Genomic DNA, 27973 nt, shown 5'->3' with positions numbered 1-27973 from the left:
CCCAGCTCACAGTAAGTTTATACAAAATAACTGCTGAGGACAAAAATGAGATAAATCCCAAAGTGTGATTTGGGAAGAGGCGGGGAGGTTAAACACTCCACTCAGGAAGAGGCGGGGAGGTTAAACATGGAGCCAATTCACACTGAGATCCAGAGACTGGAGGATCCAATCAGGATTAAACAGTACTGCATTCCCATGAAAGGCAGGAATGGACTGAAGGCTGTAATAGAAGATCTAAGAAAGAAAGGCACATTGGAACTGTGCATGTCAAGACATTACACTCCTACCTTGGCAGTACAGAAGGCAGATGGTAATTACAGGCTGGTGCAAGATTTGAGGGTGGTAAATCTATTCTCTGTACTCACCAAACCTATTTGGACAAGCCCTTGAAAAACTCTTAAGTGAGTTTGTGCCCATTAAAGGGACCAAATTACTACAATACGTAGATGACCTATTGGCAGCCGGACTTAGGGAGGAGGATGTGTGGGACCATAGCACTATTAAACTTCTTTGGGGAAAAAGGGTTGAAGGTCTCAAACTGAAATTACAGTTCACAGAGCCTGAGGTCAAGTACCTAGGGCATTGGTTAACAAAAGGTAAGAAGTTGGATCCGGACAGGATAACAGGTATCATTACTTTACCCCCTCCATGAACAAAAAAGGAGGTCAGGCAGCTGCTGGGGCTTCCAGGATACTGCAGGCAATGGATCGAGGGATATAGTGAGAAGGAAAAGTTTCTTCATGAAAAGCTTATCACGGACAAGCTAAAGTAGACAGAGCAGGATGAGGAGGGTTCCAAGAAATTAAAAGAAACCCTCGCAGCAGCTCCAGAGTTGAGCCTCCCTGATGTAAAGAAACCTTTTCAGCTGTTCCTGGACATCAGTAATCACACTGCCCATGGGGTTTTAACGCAGGATTGGGCAGGGGCCAAGAAGCTGGTGGGGTATGTATCAAAGCTTTTAGATCCTGTAAGCAGGGATCTTACAAGCAATTGTAGCAGTGACAGTATTGGTGGAGGAGGCTAAGAAGGTGACTGTTACAGAATTTCTGAGAGAGAGGGCATGATTTATGTCTGAAGTGAGAATTGAGCTTCCCCTCAGTCTAGGCCACAGATTTGGGGCTTGTGAGGCCTTCCAGCCTCTGACGCAGTTAGAAATGAAGAGCTTGTGGCGCAGATAGAAATTGTATTAAGGTGTGATGCGAAGCACTGGGCTGTCTGGGTGTAAAGTAGTATAGGTTTATAGTGTAAGGTTTAGGCCACTTTAAGACAAAGGTAAACAATGTTAGCTTGCCAATGAGAGTGCTTTGTAAACTATAAACTGTATAGAAGTGTATAAAAACTGCCATCTTCTCTCAAATAAATGGAGAACATTGCATTAATCATATTGGTTGGATGTGTGTTCTGTCCTGTCCAGCTTCCCGTTATCTGAGGTCCCTGGTTGCAGGTGACCGTCGGGGCATTCTGCAGCAAAAGGCTGACAAGTGGCCAACTGACGCCAGGCTCCTACAATATGAGGCTGTATTAATCCACTCCCGGGATTTGGAATTGTGAACTACCTCGGTGCAAAATCACGCGCGATTCCTGGCTGGGGAAGCCGCAGGAGTGCCTTCCCATGACTGCGCAGAAGTGGTGGAGCTGCAGATCAAAATAATGCCAGATTTAGAAGAAGGTGAAAAATGGTTTGTGGGTGGTTCTGCAAGGGTCATAGATGAGAAAAGGAAATCAGGATATTTCCTGATGGCAAAACCGGGGAGGTAGTGGAATCAGGACCCCTGAATCCCGGATGGTCAGCACAAGCTTGTGAGTTGTACGCAGTATTGAGGGCCCTGTGGAAATTAGAAGGGAAAAAAGGAACAATTTTTACAGATTCAAATTATGCATTTAGGGTGGTACACATATTTGGAAAGATTTGGGAAGAACGAGGGTTACTCAATACTCAGGGAAAGAGGCTAGTGCATGAAGAAATAATCAGGCAAATCTTAAAGGTTATAAGGGGGCCAGAGGCAATTGCCATAGTCCACGTGAAAGGGCACCAGACAGGAATGCAGTTCAGGACCCAAGGGAACAATTTAGCAGACAAAGAGGCCAAAAGCGTGCCTCTAATGAAGGTAAGTACCCCAGGAATCGAAGAAGGGGAGTTTCAGGAATATCCTCCCCACCCCTTCCTGAAGGAAATCGAGGGGTACAAGAAGATAGGAGGCCAGCTAGAAGGAGGTAAGTGGAAATTGCCAGATGGGAGGGAGCTGTTGTCTAAAGACTACAGCAGAAACATCCTGAGGAGATTACATCAACAAACACACTGGGGATTCCAGGCCCTGGCAGAGCAATTCCCTGGATTCTTCGGGTGCAAGGGGATTTATGAACTGGTAAAACAAGAGGTGCAGGGGTGTATGATTTGTCAAAAGATTAATCAGGCAAAAACACGGCAGCTGGCACTGGGAAGTCACCCAGTGGCATACAGACCTTTCAAAAGGATTCAGGTAGATTTTACTGATCTGCCTAAGGTGGGGAGATATAAATTTTTATTGGTAATAGTGGACAAACTAACCCACAGGGTAGAAGCTCTCCTGAGCTCTCAGGTGATGGCTCAGACAGTATCAAAATTTCTACTAGAAGAAATCATACCCTGATATGGGTTAGTAAAATACATAGATGCGGACCAGGAGACACACTTCACCTCAAAAATTATTAGACAACAAGCCAACGCTCTGGGGATCCAGTGGGAATACCACACCCCATGGCATCCTCAGAGCTCTGAACAAGTTGAAAGGATAAATCAAACATTAAAGGTTCAATTAGCAAAATTGATTTTGGAAACAAAAATGTCCTGGTTAGAGCGCCTCCCTTTAGCCTTGCTGAATATCCAGACCATGCCTCACTCCGAGACTGGAGTGTCACCTTTCAAAATGCTGTATGGGATGCCATATGAACATGGTATGCCAGTGGGGCATCCGAGGATAGAAGATGCACAGACACAGCCGTATCTCATAGCCATAAGTAAGAATCTGCAGGAATTGCGGAAGCAGGGAATAATAACACAAGGTGCCCCTTTAGGTTTTTCCACACATAAAGTACAACCTGGGGACAAAGTGCTCATAAAAACGTGGAGAGAAGCCCCACTGACACCTCACTGGGAAAGCCCTTTTCTTGTCCTCTTAACCACAGATACAGCAATACAAACAGCAGAAAAGGGGTGGACACACGCATCCCGAGTGAAGAAGGTCGAGCACCAGGAAGAGATGCCAGAGTGAAAAGTCACCTCTCCTCCTGGGGATTTGAAGATAACCTTGTGGTGGCCAAGTAAATGACTGACAGGGATCTGATAAGATGCACTGAACCTCATTGTGAATGTTATCCATTTGTATATTTCAAATGTGAGTATTGTAACAAGGTTTGGGTCACACACTGTAGAAGGGAATATTGGCCAAAGGGTTTATGTGATAAGTGCCTAGAAGGGGAACTAGCCATATCTTAGAGCTGTGGGTCTCAGATTCAGTCAAAGAAAGAAACTGAGAATTTCTAGCCAGGCAAAAAAGCTGGGAAAGAGCTGGGGAAGAATGTAAATAATGCTTTATTTCTCTTGTTTTTCACATTGTTTATAGTTAAGTTCTATCACTGTGTGTCAAGCACTTTTGCACCAATGCTCTGGATGGTTTTCACTTCAGAACAAATAGATTTGATCCTTGCGAAGCTCTGTATAAAAGAGCTGTGTATTTTGAATAAATGGGAGTTTTACTCTCAGCAGCCTTCTGAGTCAAGTCTATTCATTCCCATCCTGCCTCGACAGCAACAAGAGCTTGCCACAAGCCTAGGAATAATAGAAGCGGACTCTGAGATCTGCTTTCATTTGTTTCAAAACAGGCTAAGGGGAAAATTGAGATCAAAAGCTCAAATCATTACTGTTGAGTGCCGGAGGTTAAATAAAGTACCCTGCAGTGCAGATACAGTTAAACTACCAAGGTGGAGCATCTTTTAACGGAGGTATGCAGCTCAGTCCAGGTATGACACCACAGAAGACTATTCTTGCTGCCGAGAAAATGGTTTACCTCACCACTGGTGGCAACCCAGTGAGCACAGGCAAAGGCAGAGGAATAATAATCGTGGGGATCCTGATCAATCTGAGTCCAGCAATGTGCCTCAGGACCAGCACGCGTTGCACTAACTGGCCCAGCACAGAGGTGTGAGGCCCCGGTGAAGGTGCGGGCTCTGCATACAGACTGTCCGGAGAGCACACGGGGAATCGGAGGCTCCGACAGCCCCAGCCCCAAGGAACTGCGGCAAGGGTAAGATAAGCGGGCACTGTCCCATAAACGGCACCCTGCAGGGGATACGCGAGCTAAAAGAAAGAATAAGGTGTTACTCACAAAGGGCGACCCCCAAGGACGGGCAGTCAGAGCACAAGGTACACAAAAGAAATGTTGAACAGATATCTGTCCCAATCTGTGATAAATGTAACCGCACAGTATGGACTGGGAGAAGGATGGAGTCAGTGTTTGTAGCATACTTTCAGGCTAACCCATTGTGTTATGACAATAACCACTTGGGAATGTGTGTTATGGGTGGACAGACATACTGGGTCGGGAAGAATTTAAATATGAGACCAAGATGTCCCTCAAAAATGAGCCAAAAATGGACCTTTTAGAGGATTGGGATGACCGCGTTTGTTTGCAATATGACAGGATGTTCTGCTTTTCAAGAACAAAGAGGGAGTGGACCCGGAGAGCAAAATTAAACAGGTATCACAGGAACTAAAAAGACAAGAGGCAGAGATGAGAAAAAGAAGGATGGAGCAAGAAAGGCTGAGAACTCTAAGCGAGCAATATGATCAGCTCAAAAAACAATATACCAGTTGGAGTTTCCCTGCCTCCAATCAAAACCTATTTGTGGATCTGATGCAAGAAACTGCAACAGAATTGGGGCTGTCCAATTGCTGGATCTGCAGAGGGCTCAAGTCTGCAGAGAAGTGGCCTTGAAAAGGTGAGAGCTTAGCTCTAGATCAACTCCTGAAATGGGATAATGCTATACTTGGGACATTTTGCATTAGCAGGGAGGGAAAGGAGCACACTGAAATGGTGGGATACACTTCATGTCTGTCCACTCCAACAGTAAATTCCTTTAACAAAAGCCAGTACCTAGTAGGTACCTAGTAGGGTACTGGAGCTGGGAAAAAGGCACTAAATGTGAATGGAGAGAAAAAAATCGAACACTGCTGGAACAAAGGCTCTGGAGCTAACCCTTACCAATCCTTAGAGAATTGAGAGGATTCTGGAGTAAACCCAAAAACACAAAAGTCAGGTGGAAAGCCCTGAATGGTTTATATTGGATTTGTGGGAAGAAAGCATACAGCAAACTACCTCAGTGGTGGAGAGGATCATGCACTATTCAATTGATCAGACACGTTTTCTTTACCCTACCTCAATCAGAACACAGCTCACTAGGGGCCCCCTTATACAAAACTTTGAGCAGAAGAAGGGATTTGAAAAAGAAATTCCCTATCTTTGGTGGGGGTCAGACCTGGGGCGAGAAGTGGCCAGCAGAAAGAATAATAGAGGATTATGGTCCTGCAACATGGGCCCAGGATGAAAGCTGGGGGTATAGGACCCCAATTTATCTGTTAAACCGACTAATAAGACTTTGGGCAGTGGTAGACATGGTCTCTAACCACACCTCAAATGCCCTTGAGCTGTTGTCTAAACAACACTCCCAAATGAGGGCCTTCGTGTATCAAAACAGAATAGCCCTGGACTATTTACTAGCAGAGGGAGTAGGGGTCTGTGGAAAGTTTAATGAATCATAATGCTCTATAGAGATTGATGACTATGGAGAAACCATCAGAGGCCTGTGACAGAAATTAAAAGGGTAGCACATGTCCCAGTACAAAAATGGAACTCCGTACTCCAAGCATCCTGGTGGGATCATCTGTTTGATGGAGCATGGTGGAAAAAGGTAATATTTTTTTATATTGTGTTCAATAGCTGGGATCATATTCCTACCCTGCCTGATACCATGCTTTATCAGGTCGATACACTCAGTAGTGCAGGGTATGCAGGTGGCTGCCATGCCCACAGACCCAGAATGTGCTATGGGAAAAACAAATCAGGTATCAAAAATAATGAAATTGGGGGAGGAAAATCTACATGGTAGGGCAGCAGATGCTTTGGCCAGATTCAAAGAGCAGATACAGGGAGAAGGGGATGTCTACAAATTGTACCAGGGAATTCCAAGACAAGAGTGGGATAATAAGCCTTCAGGGAACTAAGAGGATTATTTCCTTCTTATAAAGAACTAGGAAATGAGATAGTAGTATAGGGTAAAGTCACACATAATTATGTAGAAAGTTTAGAAATCAGGAATTACTATGTTTATGTAGAAGGGGAGGGATTGTTTTGTGTATATGGGATAATTCATGCAGATAAAAATTGCCATATATATTTTATGTATGTATTGGTAAGAAATACCCTTATAAAAAGATTTTTAAGCACACAAGTCAGTGTCCGGGATTGCATCACAGCGTTGAAACCACCTGGACAAGAGGAAGGAGATCTTCATTTACAAATGAATGAATGTGGCCAGCCCAGAGATGGGTGTTCCTCAAGGTGATCCACCAGGATGATGAATACCTGATAAATATCTAAGACTGAGATAGCTGGAGCCATCTGTGAGATACATCTCAATACTGGATTCCTGGATTCTGGGAACACATCGTGGATGTTTATCACTCCCCGGACATGGTTTTGTTCCCTGGATGTTTATCACTCCCCGGCCATGGTTTTGTTCAGCTCCTTGCAGAGAAAGAACTCCACAGGAATATGTGCAGACCTGAAAGGAAGAAAAGGGACTCTGCCTCGGGCAGGAAAAATCATATAAAGACCTCTCAGCAGGACAGTCGGTGTGAAACAGAGGGGACCCTCTGCTGTAGCGATCAGACCTGTGTCTCGCCCAGCACCGGTACCCAGGCTCTGCACTGACCCTTTTTGACTGGATTGTGGCTCTTCTTTTTTTTTTTTTCTCTAAATTTATACTTTGATCATTTAATAAATTTTCATTAATTAATAAATTGGAGCATTCATTTATCACAAAGGTAATCCTTTAACTCATTAACAGTTAATAGTGTGTTTAAAAATATGCTTTAAAAAGAAAAAATAAAACCAGCATATTCTGGGGTGGCCACATATGAGTCATCCAATGGCTGATCTGGAAGAGAATTTTCCTTCCAGCAGCCTGGAGAGGAGCTTAAGAAATGCAAATTAACAGTGCTGGGGTAAAGCATGGACAATGTATTTGGGTTTCTTGCCTGGGGCTGGAATTGGGCTGATTCCCTCTGCCCCCTCACCCCAAACTCTGCCATCTCCCACAGATGGAATTTGCACAGCTGAAGGCAGAGCCCATGCTGAGGATCTCTGACTCTGCAACAGAAATGGCTGAAGCTGCAAAGGGAAACAGCAAATGGAGAATGTTGGGAAAACTTCACCAAAATAAGGGAGGGATCATCCCTCTGCCCACTCCAACATCTGCTGTCACAGTCTGTGTTTTATAGGGTGGATTCGAGCATGGGGGTTTTGCTACCACAAATTCAGAAAAATCAGTTAGAATACAAGTATTTGATGTTTACATTAGAGAAAATCAGTCAATTGATGGAGCCCCAGCTGAAGGGAGCACCCCAAAATGGGGAAAAGATGAAGGGCCACCAGAACAAATCCTACAACACCATGGACCAGCCCCTGAGAACCCAAACCAATTCCTATCAGGAGACAGATAAACCATTTATCATTTCAATGGCATCATTAAATTACAAGCTGTCCTCCAAATAAGAACCAACCAGACAACTCCAACTCCTGACCTTCCTGCTGACCAAGCCACTGAAATGAGGAACACAACATTTCACCAGGGGATGGGATCAGATTATCTGTTAGCAGAAAAAGGAGGAGTTTATGGAAAACTCAGTGACTCAAACTGCTGTTGGCAAAGAGATGACCAAGGAAAACTGGTGAAAAAGCTAACAAAGGAAATAAGAAAGCAGCTCATGTTCTGGCCCAAATGTGGAAAGGATGGGAATGGGACACGATTTTGTGGTGCACTGGCAGACCATGGGTTAAACGAATGCTGCTTCTCCTCTTCTGTGCTGCAGCAACTCTCATCTTTTTACCATGCTCCACACCTTGGCAGTGCAGCTCATCCAGAAGCTGAGCCAGGGCATGCAGGTGGCAGCCAGGCCTCCTGATCCACAAACGGCTACAAAAGGACAGGGAATGAGGGCAGTGAGAATAATCCCAAAACCAAAGAGGACCCGAGAAGAACAAAACAGAGTCAAGGAGTGAATCTGCCTGGAGATAGGGCCAGGCACTTGTAGATAAGGAAGCAACGTGAGAAACCATCAGTTCAATTAAATGTTACAAATCGACCCAGACAGCTGCTCAAAGTCCCGCTACATTCCCGAACTTCGAGGAGAAGAACAAAGACTTAACAGAGCCATGAATATCGGCTGTTCTACAAAAGGAGGGTGCACATTAACGAGGACAGGCAGCAGGCGCATCGGGAAGTCGGAACCTGCCAAGGAACTCAGCCGGTGGGCAAAGGCAGAGGGAGATGCGGCCGGGAAAATGAGGATAAAAAGGAGGCTGCGGACTACAAGCACGGCAGAGAGCGCACGGCAAATGCCCCACGGCCTCTGCCCCTGCTCGGCAATAAAGTCACTTTGACAGGACTCCTCGCTCTCCCCCGGGCACACGAACCTCCGGCGACGGGAATTTCCCCGCCCGCTCCCGGCCGCGGGGCAGCCCCTCTGTCCTACCCACAGCAGCCGGGCCGAGCCAGCGCTGCTCCGGCAGCGGCTCCTGCCCGGCCCCGGCGGGAAGGAGACCGCGGGCAGCCGCTCCCGCAGCGCCCTCAGCCCGGGGCCGGCACGGGCCGGACACGGCACCGGCGAGCCGCCGGAGCCCCCTGCCGCCCCCTCCGCCCGCAGCCGGCCCCGAGCCCCCGCAGAGCCCAGCGCGGCTCCCACCTGCGCCGGGGCCGCCTCCGAGCTCCGCCGCCGCCGCCTCACCGCGCTCCGGCCGCTGCCGCCGCTGCCGGGCCCGCACAGCCGCTCGGCCAATGGCGGCGCTGCGCGGCCACGGCCGCCCTCAGCCCGCCGCCGGGGCCGCGCCGCGCCCCGCTCCCACCAATCAGCGCGCCGCAACCGCGACTGACGGCACCGGCGGCCAATGGCAGCGAGCTCGGGGCGGGCTCTGCGCACGGCCCCGCCTCGCCCCGCGCTCTCGGCGGCCCCGGGCTGCGTGAGGGGAAAGCCGGAGATGAGGAACAGCCCCGGCACGGGCCCGGGCCCGAGCCGGGATTGAGCTGCCCACACAAACAAACTTCTCCGCGCCTCCCGCCACGGCTTTCCCGGCCCTGCGCCTCCCGTGCCTCCGCCTCTGCGGGAAGCCCAGGAGCCTCACTTCTCCTGCCCCTCGTTAGCGCATCAGTGCTTCGCTTTGATTTCCCCCGAAAAGGGAAACCTGCCCCAAGCCCTGTGGGTGGGTGGGGCAGGGGAGAGATTTCTGGCGGAAAACTCCAAAGACTCGGAGCAGGAGAAGGAGAAGTCAGTGCAGAGCCTTAAATGCAGCTTTCCCCACGCCTCCCTGCTCCCAGCTGCACCTCCTCCCCCGGCAGGGCAGGAGACAGGGAATGGGGCCATGCTCAGCTCATCCCCCGGGGCTTCTCCCTCTGCTCAGGGACAGGAGTCGTTCCCTGCTGCACCCTGCGCTCTCTCCCGGCCGAGACTTCTCCAGGAACTTCTCGGAGCGGAGTCCATCCCCTGGGCACAGCCCCCTCCGAGTGCTGCAGCGTGGGTCACTGTGCCACGGGCTCAGTCCTGCCAGGACAGGCTGCTCCAGCGGGGCCCCTCTGCCCGCGGGCTCACAGCCTCCTCTCGGGCATCGCCGAGCTCCAGCCCGGCTCCTCCAGGGGCTGCAGGGGATCTCTGCATCCCCACGGACCTGCAGGGGATCTCTGCATCCCCATGGACCTGCAGGGGATCTCTGCATCCCCAGGGACCTGCAGGGAGATTTCCGCAGCCCCATTGTAATATATGTTATGGAATAATTCGTGCTTATATAAAATATGCATCAAGTCAGTTGTGCTTGTACAAAAAGATTCTTAAAGTTTTAAATGACCAGTGGCTGCAGCCGGGGCTGGAGAAACCACAGTTGGCAGAGAGAGAAAGACCTAATTTACAAATGAAAAAAGGTAGCTCGGTGCAGAGATGGGCGCTTTCCGGGGACAATCCAGAAGACTCCCAACGTTTAACCCCTGGTCTGCCGGGGAGCCAGAAAACCGTGTCTCATTCCCATCCTTTCCATGCTTAGACCCATACAGAAACTGCTTTCCTATTTCCTTTATTATCTTTTTCAACACTTTCCCCATGTCATCTCTTTGCCAGCAGCAGTTTGAGTCATTTAGTTTTCCTCAAACTGCTTTTTTCCTGCACACAGATAATCTGATCCCATCCCCATGTGAAATGTTGTGTTCCTCATTTCAGTGGCTTGGTCGGCAGGAAGGTCAGGAGCTGGAGCTGTCTGGTTGGTTCTTATTCCGAGGACAGCTTTTAATCTAATGATGCCATTGAAATGATAAATTGTTTCTCTGTCTCCTGATAGGAATTTGTGAAAAATGCCAATCACTTGGTTTTTAGAATTTTAAAAGTTTAATAATAATAAAATGGTGGAAAAAATAGGAATAGAATTAGACTGATAAAAATTTAGAGTTAAGACAATTACAAGACAATAAAAAAGAAAGAATATCTGAGGTCCAGATGCTCTCTGGTACTTAAGCCAAGAGGAATGTACCTTGTGAATAAAGGAATCACCCCTAAAACAATACACTGTTGCATATTCATATATCCTTCATGGTTATGCATACATTCTATTTGAAACAAAAAACTCTGTCTGTTTTATGTCAACTGCTTTCTTTAATTCCCACGGGGTCTTCGAGTCTGAGCAAGGTGTGAAGAAATCAGCTTCTTCTAATAAGAAAACCATAAATTGCTCTTCTCTGGAGAATTTGCGTGTTCCTTGAAGCGAGTATCTCATTCCTTAAACCCCCCCCCCCCCAACACACACATACATAGTTTCTTTTTTAACTACTAAAGCTTCATTTTATCTACAAAGCTACATTTACCATACTGTTATATGTAGCAGATATAATTGGTGCCGATTCTAATATGATATATGTGATATTGAATATTTGTTAGATTTGTTAGAACACTCTAACACTCTACACGTTTGTATTAGGATTCCCCCCCACCCTCGCAGGTGAGACCGGGTGTATATTGGAAACTGATTTACAAGTAAGAAGGTGCGGCTCCCCAGGAGATGGGCCATGGCTGGGGAGATACAGGAACCCCCGGTGCTGATCCTTGCCTGAAGGACCCGAGATGGATATCATGGAAATCCTTGGGCAGACACAGGTGAATGCAGCGTTCCCTCCCGTAAATTTCATCAAGGGATTCAACAAACTCCAGACACTGAATTGTTCTCCCTCATCACCAAAAAAGAAAATCTCATTAACATATAGACTCTTGATGGAAGAAAAGACTGATTGCTGAAATCTTGGCCTCAGGCAGAATTTTCCCTATAAAACCTGCATGTGCCAGGATGGAGGTGTGTGGGCTTAGAGGAAAACCTCTGCTGAGGCTGACCTCTTTGTTGCACACCCAGGGCCGACCCCGGGCTCGGCTCTGTTCTTTCCTTGTGGCTGGCTAGGTAGAATTTGATTGCAAAATAAATATTTTATTTTTTAATTTAATTTGTCTAGACAAACTTTAATTTATAACAGTTATAATACATAAAACGAAGAATCCCCATTTCTTCCACCATCCCATGCTCAATACATTACCCCACTAGTTAGTTTTTAACATTGTTTTCCCATTTTTGGTCTGGTATCTGGGTTGTTTTTTTCTAGGATGACTCCCCGTTGTCATCTATTTTCAACAATCTGATATATTAAACTTTCCACAAACACCCTTTCATTAGCCAATAAATGGTCTAAAGCCAACCTATTCTGGTACACTGCAGTTTTTGTTTGGCCTTTATGATTTGATATTAATTCCAGTGCCTGAGCAGCTTTGTTTGTTATCTCCTCTATAACAGCGTGGAGGCCTATAATATGATGCAGTATATAATTTGGAGTCAAAACAGAGCTAGATTGCTGTGCTGGTTTCACCTTTTTGTTTATTAATTGTCTTTATACCAAATCTTGGACTATATCTCTAAGATCAAATGTAAAGCAAATCCATCTCTCTCAGACATTCGATGCCCCATCTATTATCACATTTTCCTAATTTCCTTGTAATCCAATATTTTTCCCCATTTTGCCTGCAGGTACTCAATTTGGGTGGGTCTGTGGCTGTTGACATGGGTGTGTGTGACAAAAAGGAACTTTGGGTTCTTTCCGTGTAATACTTTCTGTAACATTTGTGACACGATCTTGCTGCTATCTCAGAAGGGAAAAGACAACAAATGAGAGACAGAAACAGGAATGACAGAGGTCTGGCATGGCTTATACCCCCACCTCCCCTGCCTGTGGGGTTGCTGCCCACAGCAGGTACGTGTGATCTTCTCGCTGGTGAGTACAGTGCTCAATCCAGGCTTGCCCTCTGTTTCCCTTGTCACTCCTTTTTACTGATATTTTTAGGCAAGTCCTTTTTGACACTCCTTAACTGTGGTTTCACATTGTTCCTCAGGTATCTCTCAGTCAACAGGCACTAATAATTCCCATCCACAAAACAGAGTTATTACTTCAGTTGTTTTGAGTTCTATCTGTATTGGGAATTGATTCAGTACTGATACCTCTTGCAACAAGAACATAGATTTTGTGAGATACAACACCAATTATTCTCATAATTTGAACATTCACTTGTCACCCAGCTGGCGTGTCCAGTATTGGGATGAATCACATAAAGTATACAGCATAGCACTGATGGCAATTTCCTTTCTTCCCTGTACAAGTCACAGGCTAAGGCCAGACTATAAGAACTCTTTGACTCAAACACTCCCGATCCTCCTGTTTGAAGTGACAGTGTTCCTCTGCCAAGGAGGTGTCGGAGGCGTCTCAGGGCTTATTCAGGCAGGGCTTAGAACCAGTGATGCAAGCTTTGCCTTATTTCTCAGTTAGGTGTTATTCTTTGTACCTGCCTTGGATCATTTGGGTCTTCCCAAACCATTACCACCCAGTCCTGGTTGAAAGTCAATTTGGTGTCACCAGTTTAGATGTGATAGTCCATTCCTCACGTTTCTTCACAAGTCCTCTGCCTCTGTTTCCCACTTTCTCTAACAACCTGAATACCACCTTCTTTCAACTACTCAAAAAGTCCTTTCTCTCACAATACCATTCAACACAATCCACCTCCCTCCAAGGAGATAAAGTAAAGCTCAAAATAAACAATCTACATTATATACACTTCCATTAATCTACATTTACTCACTTTTATTTTTCACTCACTCTCACATACAACAAGAAGATACCTTTCACTTTCAAACAGTCTACATTACATATCTACATCCTGAGTGCTCATGGAATGTTAATCCATCAACCCAGCATGTTTAATCCTGGATGTCTCTCAACCCAGCAGAATTTTAGGTGTTAATGTTACTGTTGTCCAACCCCAGATCCCCGTGGGCATATCCTCAATCTGGCAACCCTGGGTGCTCTTGGAATGCAAATCCCTCAACCCAGCAGGTTTAATCCTGGATGCTCTTGGGCACACTTATCCCTCAATCCAGCAGAATTTTTTGGGGCCCCTTATTTTTTCTTTTTTTTTCAAATTTTTTTCCACCTGTTTTTCCACTGCCAGGAAAACTTTTGGCTTCTCTCCACGAGGTTCCACTTCTTCCCTAAGACCCAGTCCCAGTTTCCCCGGGGTGGGGGGGATTCTCTCTTTTTTATCACTCCCTTGGTCTCTTTACTGGCCGCTTTTCTCACGAAAAAGACAAAACACAGCATGAGAGACTGCAGCAATCACTCATTCCCCCCTTATCCACCCCATCCCAACAAATACTCACCTGTCCTTTGTCCTTGGGTCTTGGTTCTTCGTGTACACTTTAGTCTCAGGGGCTAATTACCAAGGGTTTAGGGAATCCTTTCCCTTTTCTTTGTTTTATTGTCTCCTTTTGCCCATGGATCATAACCTGTGTCTGTGGTCACACACCAGGGGAACAGAGCGAGGCTGCCTAAATAGGGCAGGACCCATCTTCCTCACCCTGACTCTCCTCAGGCCCCGGCAGAGAGGTGTTAGAAACCATCTTTGCCACCATAGTTGTGAAAAACGCCAATCACTTGGCCTTGAAAATTTTAATAATAATAACATAGTTATTAAAATACTAATACAATTAGAGTGATAAAAATTTAGAGTTAGGACAATTAAACACAATAAAAACAAAAGACTTAAGGATGTCTGGATGCTCTTGGGAACTTAAGCCACAACATGCATACTTTGTGAACAAAGGGATCACCCTTAAAATTACACTATTGCATATTCATATATCCTTCATGGTTATGCATACATTCTATTTAAAACAAGACACTCTGACTGTTCTATGACAAGTGTTTCCTTTAATCTCCATGGCGTCTTTGAGTCTGAGCAAGGGATGAAGAAATTTGCTTCTTCTGATAAGAAAGCCATAATTTCCTATTCACTGGAAGACTTAGGTGTTCTGTGATGGTTACCTCAAAGCGAGTATCTCATGCCTTAAAAGAAAAGCCACATAGATATTTTATGTTTTAACTACTAAAGCTTCATTTTAACTATGAAACTACATTTACCATGCTATTAAAATGTTAATACAGCACTACTAATTAAACTAACATATATGCATTCTTCATGTTGGGTGTCTGCTGGATTTTCCCCGGAAAGGACCCATCTCTGCACAAAGCCACCTTTTTTCATTTCTAAATTAAGTCTTTCTTTCTCTGCCAACTGTGGTTTCTCCACCCCGGCTGCAGCCACTGGTCATTTAAAACTTTAAGAATCTTTTTGTACAAGCACAACTGACTTGATGTATATTTTACATAAGAACGAATTATTCCGCAACATATATTAGAATGGGGCTGCAGAGACCCACCGGCAGATCCATGCGGCTGCAGAGACCCACCTGCAGATCCATGGGGATGCAGAGATCCCCCTGCAGGTCCGTGGGGATGCAGAGATCCCCTGCAGTTCCATGGGGATGCAGAGATTCCCATGCAGGTCCAGGGGGATGCAGAGATCCCCTGCAGGTCCATGGGGGTGCAGAGATCCCCTGCAGCCCCTGCAGGAGCCGGGCTGGAGCTCGGCGATGCCCGAGAGGAGGCTGTGAGCCCGCGGGCAGAGGGGCCCCGCTGGAGCAGCCTGTCCTGGCAGGACTGAGCCCGTGGCACAGTGACCCACGCTGCAGCACTCGGAGGGGGCTGTGCCCAGGGGATGGACTCCGCTCCGAGAAGTTCCTGGAGAAGTCTCGGCCGGGAGAGAGCGCAGGGTGCAGCAGGGAACGACTCCTGTCCCTGAGCAGAGGGAGAAGCCCCGGGGGATGAGCTGAGCATGGCCCCATTCCCTGTCTCCTGCCCTGCCGGGGGAGGAGGTGCAGCTGGGAGCAGGGAGGCGTGGGGAAAGCTGCATTTAAGGCTCTGCACTGACTTCTCCTGCTCTTGCTCCGAGTCTTTGGAGTTTTCTGCCAGAAATCTCTCCCCTGCCCCACCCACCCACAGGGCTTGGGGCAGGTTTCCCTTTTCGGGGGAAATCAAAGCGAAGCACTGATGCGCTAACGAGGGGCAGGAGAAGTGAGGCTCCTGGGCTTCCCGCAGAGGCGGAGGCACGGGAGGCGCAGGGCCGGGAAAGCCGTGGCGGGAGGCGGGAGAAGTTTGTTTGTGTGGGCAGCTCAATCCCGGCTCGGCCCGGGCCCGTGCCGGGGCTGTTCCTCATCTCCGGCTTTCCCCTCACGCAGCCCGGGGCCGCCGAGAGCGCGGGGCGAGGCGGGGCCGTGCGCAGAGCCCGCCCCGAGCTCGCTGCCATTGGCCGCCGGTGCCGTCAGTCGCGGTTGCGGCGCGCTGATTGGTGGGAGCGGGGCGCGGCGCGGCCCCGGCGGCGGGCTGAGGGCGGCCGTGGCCGCGCAGCGCCGCCATTGGCCGAGCGGCTGTGCGGGCCCGGCAGCGGCGGCAGCGGCCGGAGCGCGGTGAGGCGGCGGCGGCGGAGCTCGGAGGCGGCCCCGGCGCAGGTGGGAGCCGCGCTGGGCTCTGCAGGGGCTCGGGGCTGGCTGCGGGCGGAGGGGGCGGCAGGGGGCTCCGGCGGCTCGCCGGTGCCGTGTCCGGCCCGTGCCGGCCCCGGGCTGAGGGCGCTGCGGGAGCGGCTGCCCGCGGTCTCCTTCCCGCCGGGGCCGGGCAGGAGCCGCTGCCGGAGCAGCGCTGGCTCGGCCCGGCTGCTGTGGGTAGGACAGAGGGGCTGCCCCGCGGCCGGGAGCGGGCGGGGAAATTCCCGTCGCCGGAGGTTTGTGTGCCCGGAGGAGAGCGAGGAGTCCTGTCAAAGTGACTTTATTGCCGAGCAGGGGCAGAGGCCGTGGGGCATTTGCCGTGCGCTCTCTGCCGTGCTCGTAGTCCGCAGCCTCCTTTTTATCCTCATTTTCCCGGCCGCATCTCCCTCTGCCTTTGCCCACCGGCTGAGTTCCTTGGAAGGTTCCGACTTCCCGATGCGCCTGGAGCCTGTCCTCGTTAATGTGCACCCTCCTTTTGTAGAACAGCCGATATTCATGGCTCTGTTAAGTCTTTGTTCTTCTCCTCGAAGTTCGGGAATGTAGCGGCACTTTGAGCAGCTGTCTGTGTCTATTTGAAACATTTATTGGACCTGATGGTTTCTCCCCTTATCTACAAGTGCCTGGCCCTATCTCCAGGCAGATTCACTCCTTGACTCTGTTTTGTTCTTCCCGGGTCCTCTTTGGTTTTGGGATTATTCTCGGTGCCCTCATTCCCTGTCCTTTTGTAGCCGTTTGTGGATCAGGAGGCCTGGCTGCCACCTGCGTGCCCTGGCTCAGCTGCTGGATGAGCTGCACTGCCAAGGTGTGGAGCATGGTAAAAAGATGAGAGTTGCTGCAGCACAGAAGAGGAGAAGCAGCATTCGTTTGACCCCTGGTCTGCTGGGGAGCCGGGGAACCGTGTCCCATTCCCATCCTTTCCATGTTTGGACCAATACATAAAGTGCTCTCCTATTTCCTTTGTTATCTTTTTTAGCAGTTTTCTCTTGTCATGTCTTTGCCGACTGCAGTTTGAGCCACTTTGTTTCCCCCAGACTCCTGTTTTTTCTGCTCACAGATAATCTGATCCCATCCTTTGGTGAAATGTTGTGTTCCTCATTTTAGTGGCTTGGTCGGCAGGAAGGTCAGGAGCTGGAGCTGTCTGGTTGGTTCTTATTCCGAGGATAGCTTGTAATCTAATGATGCCATTGAAATGATAAATTGTTTCTCTGTGTCCTGATATTAATTGATTCGGGTCCCAGGGGCTGGTCCATGGTGTTGTAGGATTTGTTCTGATGGTCCTTTAATTCTTTTGCCCATTTTTGTGTGTTCCCTCCATCCGGGGCTGTGTCAATTGATTGCTTTTTTCTAATTACATTATCAAATAGTTGAATTCCAACTGATTTCCTTGAACTTGTTATAGCAAAATCCCCAGTGCTCTGATACACCCTGTACAGCACAGACAGTGACAGCAGATGTTGGAGTGGGCAGAGGGATGATCCCCCCCTTATTTTAGTGAAGTTTTCCCAACATTCTCCATTTGCTGTTTCCCTTTGCAGCTTCAGCCGTTTCTGTTGCAGAGTCAGAGATCCTCAGCATGGGCTCTGCCTTCAGCTGTGCAGATTCCATCTGTGCAAGCAGGCAGAGCTTGGGGTGAGGGGCAGAGGGAATCAGCCAATTCCTGCCTCAGGCAAGAAGAGCCAGGTACATTGTCCCCACTTTGCCCCAGCAGTGTTAATTTGCATTTCTGAAGTTCCTTCTGGGTGCCTGGAATGCAGCTTCTCTTCCAGAGGAGCTTCAGCAGCCTCACATGTGCCCCCCCCACAACCTGCTGCTTTTTTTTTTTCCCCTTCAAATGATCCATTTAATATTTGTGACATAAAGGGTGACCTTTAAATCTCTTCTATTTTTGTGAAGTACAGCCTAAAGGTGAATGTTGAAAAACCCAGAAAAAAATTTTTGTATCTCTTACAGAAACATACTCAAACAATTCCAAGGCAATTCAGTTCTTTTCTACTTCTCCTTGGAGTAAAAATTCATTTTCACATCTCTGACCCAAACCTAACCGGCAATATAGAAGAGGGATTATTAGAAAAATATACTCTAATTCTCTAAACTTTGCATTGGAACTGCAGGAAAAAGAAAAACTCCACCAATAGGTTTAGTGTTAGAGTCAAGGCATTCCTTGATTCTGGCCAGGATGTGCAACAGAAATCATTCCATCCCCACACAGCCCGGGTGTGCAAAGAAAATTGTTCCATGACATGTGGGTTTTAGTCTATTTTTCCCAAACTGGATACAGTCTAAATGCATTGGTTTAATGTTCTGTAGTTTCGAGTTGTGCAGTTTTTAGTATTTGGTTTCCTGTTGGACCCGGATTTCTTTGCTTGTGCTGTTAATGAGGTGGGAAGTGCTGGATTTCCTTCTCAGCCTTTTGCAGACCAGGTGTCTGCAGCCCTGCCGGGGGCAGTGTCTGGGGTAGGTGTTGGTTGCTGTTTGCTGCTGGGGTTGATGTTTTGCTGCTGGTCGTTATCTTTGTGGGTATCTTTTGGGCCATTCCCAGTGTGTTGAGATGTTAAACTCATCTCCACTGAGTGGTGTAACATCCCTTAACAAAACCTTTAACATTTCTTTCCCCAAGGCCAAGGCAAAGCATGCCTGAGTAGAGAAATCAAAGGTTAACAATGTTCAAGTCTATGAGCTGGTCTATTTTCCATGGATGCACTGGCAGGCAGGGCAGTGTGTGAGTGTGAGTGAGAGCCAGAGTGGAATTGTCCCGGTGTGTCCCCAGCAGCTGTGGCAGTGCAGGCCCAGAGAGCACTGAAGCTGCAGCAGTGGCAGCAAGGGCTGGCCCCGGTGGCTGGAGCTGCCCAAGGAGGGTGGCCAGGCCGAGGATTTCAGCAGAGGAGGTGTGGGCAGGCCCAGGGCCTTGCCCCGCTGTGGAGCCCTGGCTGCTGCTGCGCTGCCTTCAGTGCAGGCTCAGGGGGGCCTCCCATCCTCCTGCTGCAGGCGGGAAGTGCAAATCTCCGGGGCTGCAGAGACCTGGAGCCCAGGCTGAGGGGTCCCCCCGTGTTCAGCTGTGCTGGCGGCTGTTTCTGGCCTCGGGGCCCCTTGGCATGGCCCACGCCACTTGGCCACCAGTGGTGCTGCTTTGCACTCCTTAGGCAGAGCCCATGTCCTGCTTGGATGTTGGCAGCAGCAAAGTGCCAAGGCAGGCTCTGTGCCAGCCCAGCTTCCTGGGGGAGAGATTGCACCAGAGACAGGATTCTGGCCACAGACTGCTTTAAATGTGCATCCCTTATCTCCACCCTGCACTAGGTGGAGAATTCCCAGGGTAAGGAATTCCTGATATCAATTGCAAGGGGAAATAATTGAATATCTGCCTTGGGTCTGGCTCTTCTTCTTGCCCAAGCCAATGGCAAAAGCCGTACCCATGGCATCTTGGTTTCTATCCCCAGCTTCCAAAGGTGTTTCTTTCTTTCCCCATTCATTTTTTGTACTCAGCCTGAGCTGTGGGGGTGCCAAGGGTTCTGGAGGTCCCACTGTATTCCTAAAGCTGCCATAACCCCCTGGAGGATCTTTCCTGTCAAATGAGTTCTGCTCTCTGAGTCTGTTGCTTCCACAATCCCTTTTATTGGAATTATGTCTTATAAAAATACCTTAATAAGTGATCCAGTGGTTGCTGAGCAATCAGAATTGCTTTTGCCCCACTGTTAGGTGAGATGGTGTCACCAGAAGATATTGAAGCCTTCCTGCTCAGGGCATTTCAGTGCCAGGCTCTTACAAGCACACACAGCTGTGCTGGTTGAGCTGACCATGGGGGGTAACCTGTGCTTTGTCTGATTCCCTTTCCTCAATAACAGCTTGTCTTGGAACTCTTTTCCCTTCTGCTGCCCTTGAAGAGCCATCCACAAAGACATTTTCTGCCTCAGGCCAGGCAATGTCTCCTGAATCTCCCCCAGGCTGGGTCTGGAGCTGTGTCACTTGAATGCAGTGCTGGGTTTCTTCCCAGCCCCTCTGTGGGCTGTTCAAACAGGAGGCTGGGTTAAACCCTTCCCCTGTGCTCAGTTCTGAATCCTCCTGTGCCACTGCACAAGTTTCACACTGTAATAACCGAGCACTGCTCATCCGTTGCGAGGCTCTTTTGGTTATCAAAGCTTGAACTTGATGGCAGACTGGAACAATTGGAGATCCTGTTGTCAACAGGTTTTGGGCCTCGGTTCCCGGTGAAGCTGTGGCTGCACAATTCTGCAGACATGAGGCCACTTTGGCCACTGGGTGAAACATTTTGGCCCAAGAATTCCTTTGGCATGGCCCTGTTGAACATTCACCTGCAATTCCAATTTCTTTTCTGAGTCTGGAAGAGCCCCAGCTGAGACATCAATATTTTTGGTTCTTCATTTTCCCAAGTTTTGCTCACTTTCTCCTGTCCATACCACAGCATGGAGGCTGTGTGATGTTAAAAATTCCTACAATGTCCTGGCTGGGAAGAGAATCCTCAATCCGGGCTGTGTAATTCCCTGTTAATCCTCAGTATTGTCTCAGCTCCTTTTTGGTCCTGGGAAATGTTACTTCTGAGATTGCCCAGACTCTCTCTGGGTCAATCTACCCAGAATCTTCAGTCCCAGTGTTTACCAAATATTTAACCTCTTTCTGCATCATTAGCACTTCTTTTTCAGATACTCAAAAGGTATTTTTTAGATTGCAAATTGAGCTATTTCACAGGGGCTTTGTCTGCCACTTCTCCTTGTCCTCCTCATTGGAGCCATCTGATTCCCTGACTGGCAGGATAGGAGTGCTGTAGGGAGACATCCCTGGCTCCAAGAGCCCTGCCTTTAGCAGGGACTCCATACCAGGCTGTGAGCCCTTCCTTCCCTCCCCTGGAACAGGGTGTTGCTTTTAGACACCACTTGTCCTGGTTGCTTCCAAGTAATGTGGAGAGGCTCCACATCAAATTTTCCCCCTGGGGGTGCCCACACCTCTGGGTTCCCTTCAGCACAGGCCTTGCCAGACATTTGACACAAAGGTACAGCAGCAGTAGCCTCTGTATCACCTTTTACAATATTAAAATGCCACCATCAAATTCCTTCCTGGTTCATAAAAATGACAGTAGGAAGAGAAATAAATTAGTTTATTTCAAACCTATCCCTCACAGCTCCTAATAGTGATTAAACAAATGATACCAGCTCAGCTTTCGCATCTATTCCCTTAATAATTAAACATTCCTTTACAATTTTCCCCCCTTAGGTGTAAGATTCAGAGTGGATGGAGAGGCCCCTGTGTCCATCAGGAGAGGCCTCCTCTGGATGCAGACCCAGCCTGAATGTTCTGCAGGGCTCCAGTGTGGTGGGTCCCCGGTGGGATGGGAGCTCAGAGAGCCCTGACAATCCATGTCCATGCAGGGGTGGACTTGCTCCTGCTGAGGGTGCTGCTGTCTGTGCTTGCAGTGTCCTTGTGGGCTGCAGCTGGAGCCCTGACTCCTTCCCAGGGGCTGTTTGGGTGGGCTCTGCCCTGGCCAGGAGGGCAATGCCTCTGCCAGGTGCTTGTGGCCGACCCCGTCATGCCCTGGGTGCTGGGGCCCCCTTGGGCCCTGGGGTTGATCCCTCAGGGGCTGTGGGAACTCTGCCATGGCCTTTGCCTTCAGCTTGGCCTTTTGCTCATCCCTTCTTGCCTTCAGCTGCTGTGCCTTTGTGCCCAAGTGCTGCAGGGCCTTCTTGTGCCACTCCTGCAGCCCCTGTCACTGCCTGTGGGTGCTCATCCTCTGAGAGCTGCTGAGCTTTCTGCAAAACCTTTCCTTTCTGCAGGGACCCAAAGCAAATCCTGAACAGCAAATCCTGATCCTTCCATGTGCACTCTGCATTTCCCAGCTGTTCCTTTGTTTTCCCCGTTGTGCTCAGGGTCCCTGCCCAGCCCGTGTGGCAGAGCCGGTGCCTGTCCTGCCGCAGTGTCCAAAGGCGGCCCCCCCGGCGGGCAGGGCCGGCAGCTCCCCGGGGCCGGGCAGCGGCCGGGGCGTCCCGCAGCCTCCTGGGGGCCGGGGGCCACTGCCGGCCCTGCCCGGGGCTGGTGGGGTCAGGCAGCGCCCGGCGCTGAGCCCCGGCTGCCCCACAGCCCCGGCCCGGCCCCGCAGCTCCCCACAGGCCCCAGCCCGTGCTCCCGGTGCCGCACCTCTGCGCCCGGTGCTGCCGCTGCCACCGCAGAGAAACCCCTGGCATCCTGACCTTCTTCTTCTCCTCTCCTGGAAACCGGGGATGGAAAGGATCTGGATCAGCTGGCAAATTGTGAGGATAAAACAGTGCTGGAAAACAAAACAATCCAGAGTATTTTTCTCTTCCTCCTCTTTCCTCATCCTTTTTCTTACCACACAGATTCCTCCTGCTGCTTCTTGCCTGAACAATATTGCTGCACTCTCCTTCACCCAATCCCTTCCCAGCACACCAACATCATCCATCCCCTGTTGTCCAAATCCCTTCTCCACTTCCCTTGTTGCCTCCCTGGGTGTCCATGTCCTTAATTACCTCTGGGGGAATGTGTAAACTACCTCAACATTCTCCCAAGGGACCCTTCAGAGACATTTTGGGATCATCATCCCTTTGGCCAGGACCCCTCCCTGGCTTTCCCTTTTCTCCCCTCCATGGGTGCCCTGCCATGTTCACTCCCCGAGGATCCCAGGGCACTCACTGATGAGATTTTCAGTGCTCTCTCCCTGCTGACTCTTCACAGACCCCCCTGATGTGTCACTCGTCTGTCTCCTGGTCACTCCCGGGTCCCCAATCAATCCCCGGTGCCGCCGCCATCCAAGGGAGGCGATCACCCAAAGTGGGTGAGGCACCTTCAGCTGCACTCCCTGCCCGCCGCCCCGGAGGGTGGAAGGAATTCGGGATGAACCCCAGGGTGTGTGGAAAAATAGACATCAGCAGAGGATTCTGTCCACAAAGCAGACAGAGGAGTCCTGTGAAAGTAATTTCATTCTTAAAAATGGGAGAGGCCAAGGGACATTCCCCATGGGATCTCTCCAATTGTTGGAGGACACAGTCTCTTTTTCATCTGAACTTTCCTGGCCACATCTCCCTCTGCTTTCCCCACTGGCTGAAGTTCTTGAGAGCTACAGACTTCTCAGTCCACCTACTAGATACCCACCTTGATATGTTCCCTGCTGTTATATAGGAAATTATATTTATGGCTCTGTTAAGTCTTTGTTGTTGTTCTTCTGGAAGTTCGTGAATTGTGCAGGACCTTGGCTGAGCAGCAGTTTGTGTCATCAATTGATAACATTTTCTGAAACTGATGGTGTCTCCTGTCATTTCCTTATGTACAGGTTCCTGGCCGTATCTCCGGGCAGCTTCAGAGCATCTGTTTGTAAAGACACTTTCTTGTTGTTCCTTTCGTGGGTTCCCCGTTTGTGGGACATCCCCCCTGGAGCAGGGTGTCCCCTCTGTGCTGCAGCCCCAGGGCTCGGGCAGAGCTCAGCCAATCAGAGCCCGCGGCGCTGATGACTCACCAGTTGCCAGGCAGACTCGCAGCTCCCCGCGTTCCCCACCTGGACCCACCTGCGCCCCCCCCTCGGCCCCATGGCCCCGCGAGGGGAATTTGGGGAGGTGGGAGTGGGGCAGCGCCAAGGCCGGGCCCCCCCGCGCTGTCCTGGCGGGAGCGGCTGCAGTGGGGACCGAGTGCGGGCGGGAGCGGCCGAGAGCCCAGCGCTGCCCCAGCCCGACCTGCCCCAGCTCCATCCCTGCCCCTGCGCTGGGATGCTGTGGGTGTGGGGGGAAGAGGGAGCCGGCAGTGGGTGCTGGGCCTGGGGGCAGGAGGAGAAGGGAAGGAGAAGCAGGCTTGAGGAACAGAATGGTCAAACGGTGCAGGTGGCAGGAGAGGGTGGGATTGTGCAGGAGAAGGAGGAATAGCAGGAGGAAGAGGAATCTGAGGAAGAGGAGAGACAGAGGAGGAGGAGGAGCAGAAAGAGGAAGCAGCAGAAGGTTCCACCCCTCCCTGTGTCTGCAGCCTCCCCCCAGCCCCAGGAGTGCTGCTCCCCCCACATGCAGCAGGTGACTGTGGAGGGGGATCCACAATTTTCACGGGGTGAATCTTGGTGTTTCTGAGCTTTCTTGGGCTAAATGTTGCTGCTTTGGTTTTATGTGGCAGCTGAATCTTTATGTTTTGGAGGAGGTTTTTCCTGAGCTGTGATGTTTAGGGAGTTTTTGTTCTGTGTCTTGAAGTTTGCAGGATTTTTGGGCTGAATCTTGGTGTTTTGTGTCTTAAGAAACCTTGCTTTCCCTGGGGTTTCTTATAGACACAAGATTCCCAATAACTTCCTCCTTGGGCAAGGAGGAACCTCCAGTCCAAGATGCTCTCCTCTTGTTTTTTCCCCAAACCAGGATTTGACATTACCAGGGCGTGCCTGATGGAGGAGGAAAAGCCCCGGAGATGCTGCAGGAGGAGGAGCTGCAAACCCAGCCCAGGTAGCAGCGGGAAGGAAAGAGCCCCCTGAGCCAGGAAGGCGAGCGGAGATCCAGGCGGAGCTCGGAGCTGGTGGAGAAGCCTCATGGCAGGGAGAAGCCCCACAAGTGCTTGGAATGTGGGAAGGATTTCAGCCGGAGCTCCAGACTGGTCTGTCATCAGAGGATCCACACTGGGGAGAGGCCCTACGAGTGTGGGGAGTGTGGGAAGAGGTTTAGGACCACTGCCAATCTCCTCGTACATGAGCGGATTCACACAGAGGAGACGCCCTACCGCTGCCCCGACTGTGGGAAGGGCTTCAAGCAAAACTCCAACCTCACTATGCACCGGCGCATCCACACCGGGGAGAGGCCCTACGAGTGTGGGAAGTGTCAGAAGAGTTTCATACACATGTCTGGCCTGATCGAGCACCAGGTGATCCACACTGGGGAACGGCCCTACGAGTGCTTGGAATGTGGGAAGAGCTTTGGGTGGAGCTCTGCCCTGAGAACACACCAGCGGATCCACACTGGGGAACGGCCCTACGAGTGTCCCCAGTGTGGGAAGAGGTTTCAGACCAGCTCCAGTGTCCTCAGACATGAGCGGATTCACACAGAGGAGAGGCCCTACCGCTGCCCCGACTGCGGGAAGGGCTTCAAGCGAAACTGCCACCTCACCATGCACCAGCGCATCCACACCGGGGAGAGGCCCTACGAGTGTGGGAAGTGTGGGAAGAGCTTCTCCACGAGCTCAAACTTGACCACACACCAACGGAGGCACCACTAAGGGAAGCCCTGTGAGTGCCCTGAGTGAGGAAAGAGCTTGGAGTGAGGGAAGAGAGTGAGGGAAGAGCTCAGTGTTACCAGGTGATGTGATGTCATGAAGAATGTGTACCCAATGGGAAATTGTTACCAAAAACAGAGCCCTCTATAAGCCCCATACAAGTCAATCCCTGTATAAACACCTGGTAGACGCAATAAAATTGGCTTTGGTCTAAACTCGTATGTCTCCGTCTGGATGATCCCCAGTGACCCCCGTTGGGCAGAGCCCTGGTGCCCCCGTATGGGGAATAAAACAGAGAGTAAAGCAATGGAGCTGATAAAGGGGCTTGATACCTGAGGTCTGACTGAGCAGAAACTGTATTAGACACAGACACACTTGAAGTCTCCCTGGGCAAGAAGTGACCAGAAAAAATGCTGTGAGACTTTGTGATAAGATAAATGTTCCCAGGTTACTGGATGTCACCAAGAATGTGTATCCAATGGGAAATTGTTACCAAAAACAGAGCCCTCTATAAGCACCATACAAGTCAATCCCTGTATAAACACCTGGTACACTTAATAAAATTGGCTTTGTTCTAAACTCGGATGTCCCCGTCTCTCCATGGTGGATAACCCTGTTGTGGGTGATCCCTGTTGGGTGGGGGAAGGTGCTGGAGGGATTTCTTTCCCTTCTCCTGGTGCTGCCGTGGTTTGGTTGGTAATAAATTCCCTCCCTGTGCCCAGGCTGGGTCTGTTGTCCCCGTGCCGGTGCTCGGGGCGGGATCTCTCCCGTTCCTTCTCTGCACTGCCGGGCCTCTCCTCAGCCAATGAGAGAACGCGGTGGAGAAGAGTCAGCCAATGAGAGCGAGCGGGGCTGATGACTCACCAGTTGCCGGGCAGACCCGCAGCAGGCAGTGTTCCTCACCTGGACCCGCCCTCCCTGCCCAGGGCCGGCCCCGCCGTGGGGTCCCCCCAAGTCCCTCCCCAGTGCCCCCATGAACTGGGCTGGGTTTAACTGGGAAGCTTTACTGGGAACACTGGGAGCAGGGGGCAGGGGCAGAGTGACAGCAGGGCTGGGGGACACTCAATCCCCCCAAAATCAGCGTGGGGATAGAGCCGGGGGGGTGTCCTGGCTGGGCCCGAGGCCACAGGGAGGGGCTGCGGCCGCCGGCGGCTCAGGAGCTCTGTGGGCAGATGTCATGGTTTGACACTGGGAACAGAGCAAAGCAGGCCCAAGCTTAATAATAGAAAAAAACTTTATTAAACTACTACTACTAAAGAAAAGAGAAAACTAAAGAACGGGAAAAAAAAACACACAAAGATCAAATGAAAACCTTGCAAAACATTCCTTCCCCCACCACCCAACTCCAACAAACCACAGTGAGACACAATCTGGACCCCAATCAGGTTTCCACCCTCCAAACAACCGATACTCAGTCTATCGAGGGAACAGAGTCTCTCCTGTGCCACAGACTCCCCCAAGAAACACAGCTCCACATCCTGTGCTTCCATGTCACACATGGCACCGCCCGGAGAAAAAGTTTGCCATGGTGACCCTTCTCCTTTCCATGCACAGTGCTCTCACCACCAATGCATGGATGGACAGACTGCTTTTAGGATTTTTCCTTTCAAGGATGCCCTGCCAAGAGGGGAGAAAAACAACAGTTCAGTTTTCATTGTTTGGGACCACAGTCCCCTCCATTTTCCCCTGGGGCCGAGGGCTCAAGAACAGAGATCTTCTCTTCTCTTTCCTTTCCAGGACTAGGAGGCGCCACCACAAACCCCCTAACTTTTTCTCTGTTCACTCCAATTTTGTCTTTTTCCCAGCTGAAGCAGGTCTCTTGACTCACTGGCATCCTCCCAAAACACAGTCTCTCTCAGAGGAGAAGATTGGTTCAGGTTGTGGCTAACACGGAAAAGTCCAGCCAAAAGCCACTCCTTGTCCCCCTCCCATCCAGAATTCCTCCTTCCAACATCACAGGGTCCAAGGTGTCCCTCTTCCTCTCTTTCAAACCGAGGAGGGGAAGGAAAAATTCACAAGCTTTCATTTCTCAAGGAAGGGTTAAAAGTCCGAACTCCCAGGGATGGCCCGATGCCCGGACATCCAGCAACTCCCACACAACTGGGCACCTTGCAGCTTCCCCCGCTCCGCTGACTGCCACTGTCTCTATTCTCTCTCCCTGTCGGGAGAGAAACTCTGGGCAGGGGGGAACGGAGACATCCCAGATTTCTTCCACATTTCCATCTGCAGGGGCCAGCCTGGTTCCAGTCCCTCCACCCTTCGGAGTTACCTCCATCAGGCCATGGGGCTTCACCTCTCCCACCCGGCTCGTGGCTGGGCAGGGGAGGTTTGCACTGCACGCTGACCGGAACCAAAGAGAGCGAGTTCCCCTGGGAATTCTGCTTTCAACCCCTCTGTGTTCTCAGAGGCGTGCCTACTTTCAATTGGTCAATATCTAAATTGACCTCTTCCTTCCGGAAAAAATTCTCTTTCCGTGTCAAACCACAACATTCGGGAAAGTCCCGCTTCAGCATTCCTCTGTAAAC

At 50.2% G+C, this 27973-nt stretch overlaps 1 protein-coding gene across 1 annotated transcript; it reads left to right on the top strand.

Moving 5' to 3' along the window:
- The first annotated feature begins 126 nt into the window (after positions 1–126).
- Positions 127–27279, top strand: LOC146764260 (uncharacterized). The gene is made up of 6 exons (XM_085564989.1): positions 127–310; positions 2017–2214; positions 2851–2997; positions 4172–4283; positions 12360–12372; positions 24693–27279. The coding sequence occupies exons 1-6, from the start codon at positions 127–129 to the stop codon at positions 25449–25451; spliced, it is 1413 nt and encodes a 470-aa protein (XP_085421115.1). The 3' UTR covers positions 25452–27279.
- The last annotated feature ends 694 nt before the right edge of the window (positions 27280–27973 follow it).

Source organism: Lonchura striata, chromosome 35 (assembly GCF_050655825.1).
Source record: "Lonchura striata isolate lonStrDom1 chromosome 35, ASM5065582v1, whole genome shotgun sequence".
Taxonomy (NCBI): domain Eukaryota; kingdom Metazoa; phylum Chordata; class Aves; order Passeriformes; family Estrildidae; genus Lonchura; species Lonchura striata.
Note: the sequence above shows the minus strand (reverse complement) of the source record. Positions and strands in the feature narration are given on the sequence as shown.

What these genes read in the sequence shown, in the direction of transcription:
- LOC146764260 (XM_085564989.1), top strand. Translation starts at nt 127, where the DNA reads ATGGAGCCAATTCACACTGAGATCCAGAGACTGGAGGATCCAATCAGG. An exon ending in GGCAGTACAGAAGGCAGATG is followed by an intron (nt 311 to 2,016) that starts GTAATTACAGGC and finishes CAATTGCCATAG; the next exon opens with TCCACGTGAAAGGGCACCAG. An exon ending in AGGAGGCCAGCTAGAAGGAG is followed by an intron (nt 2,215 to 2,850) that starts GTAAGTGGAAAT and finishes GCCTCCCTTTAG; the next exon opens with CCTTGCTGAATATCCAGACC.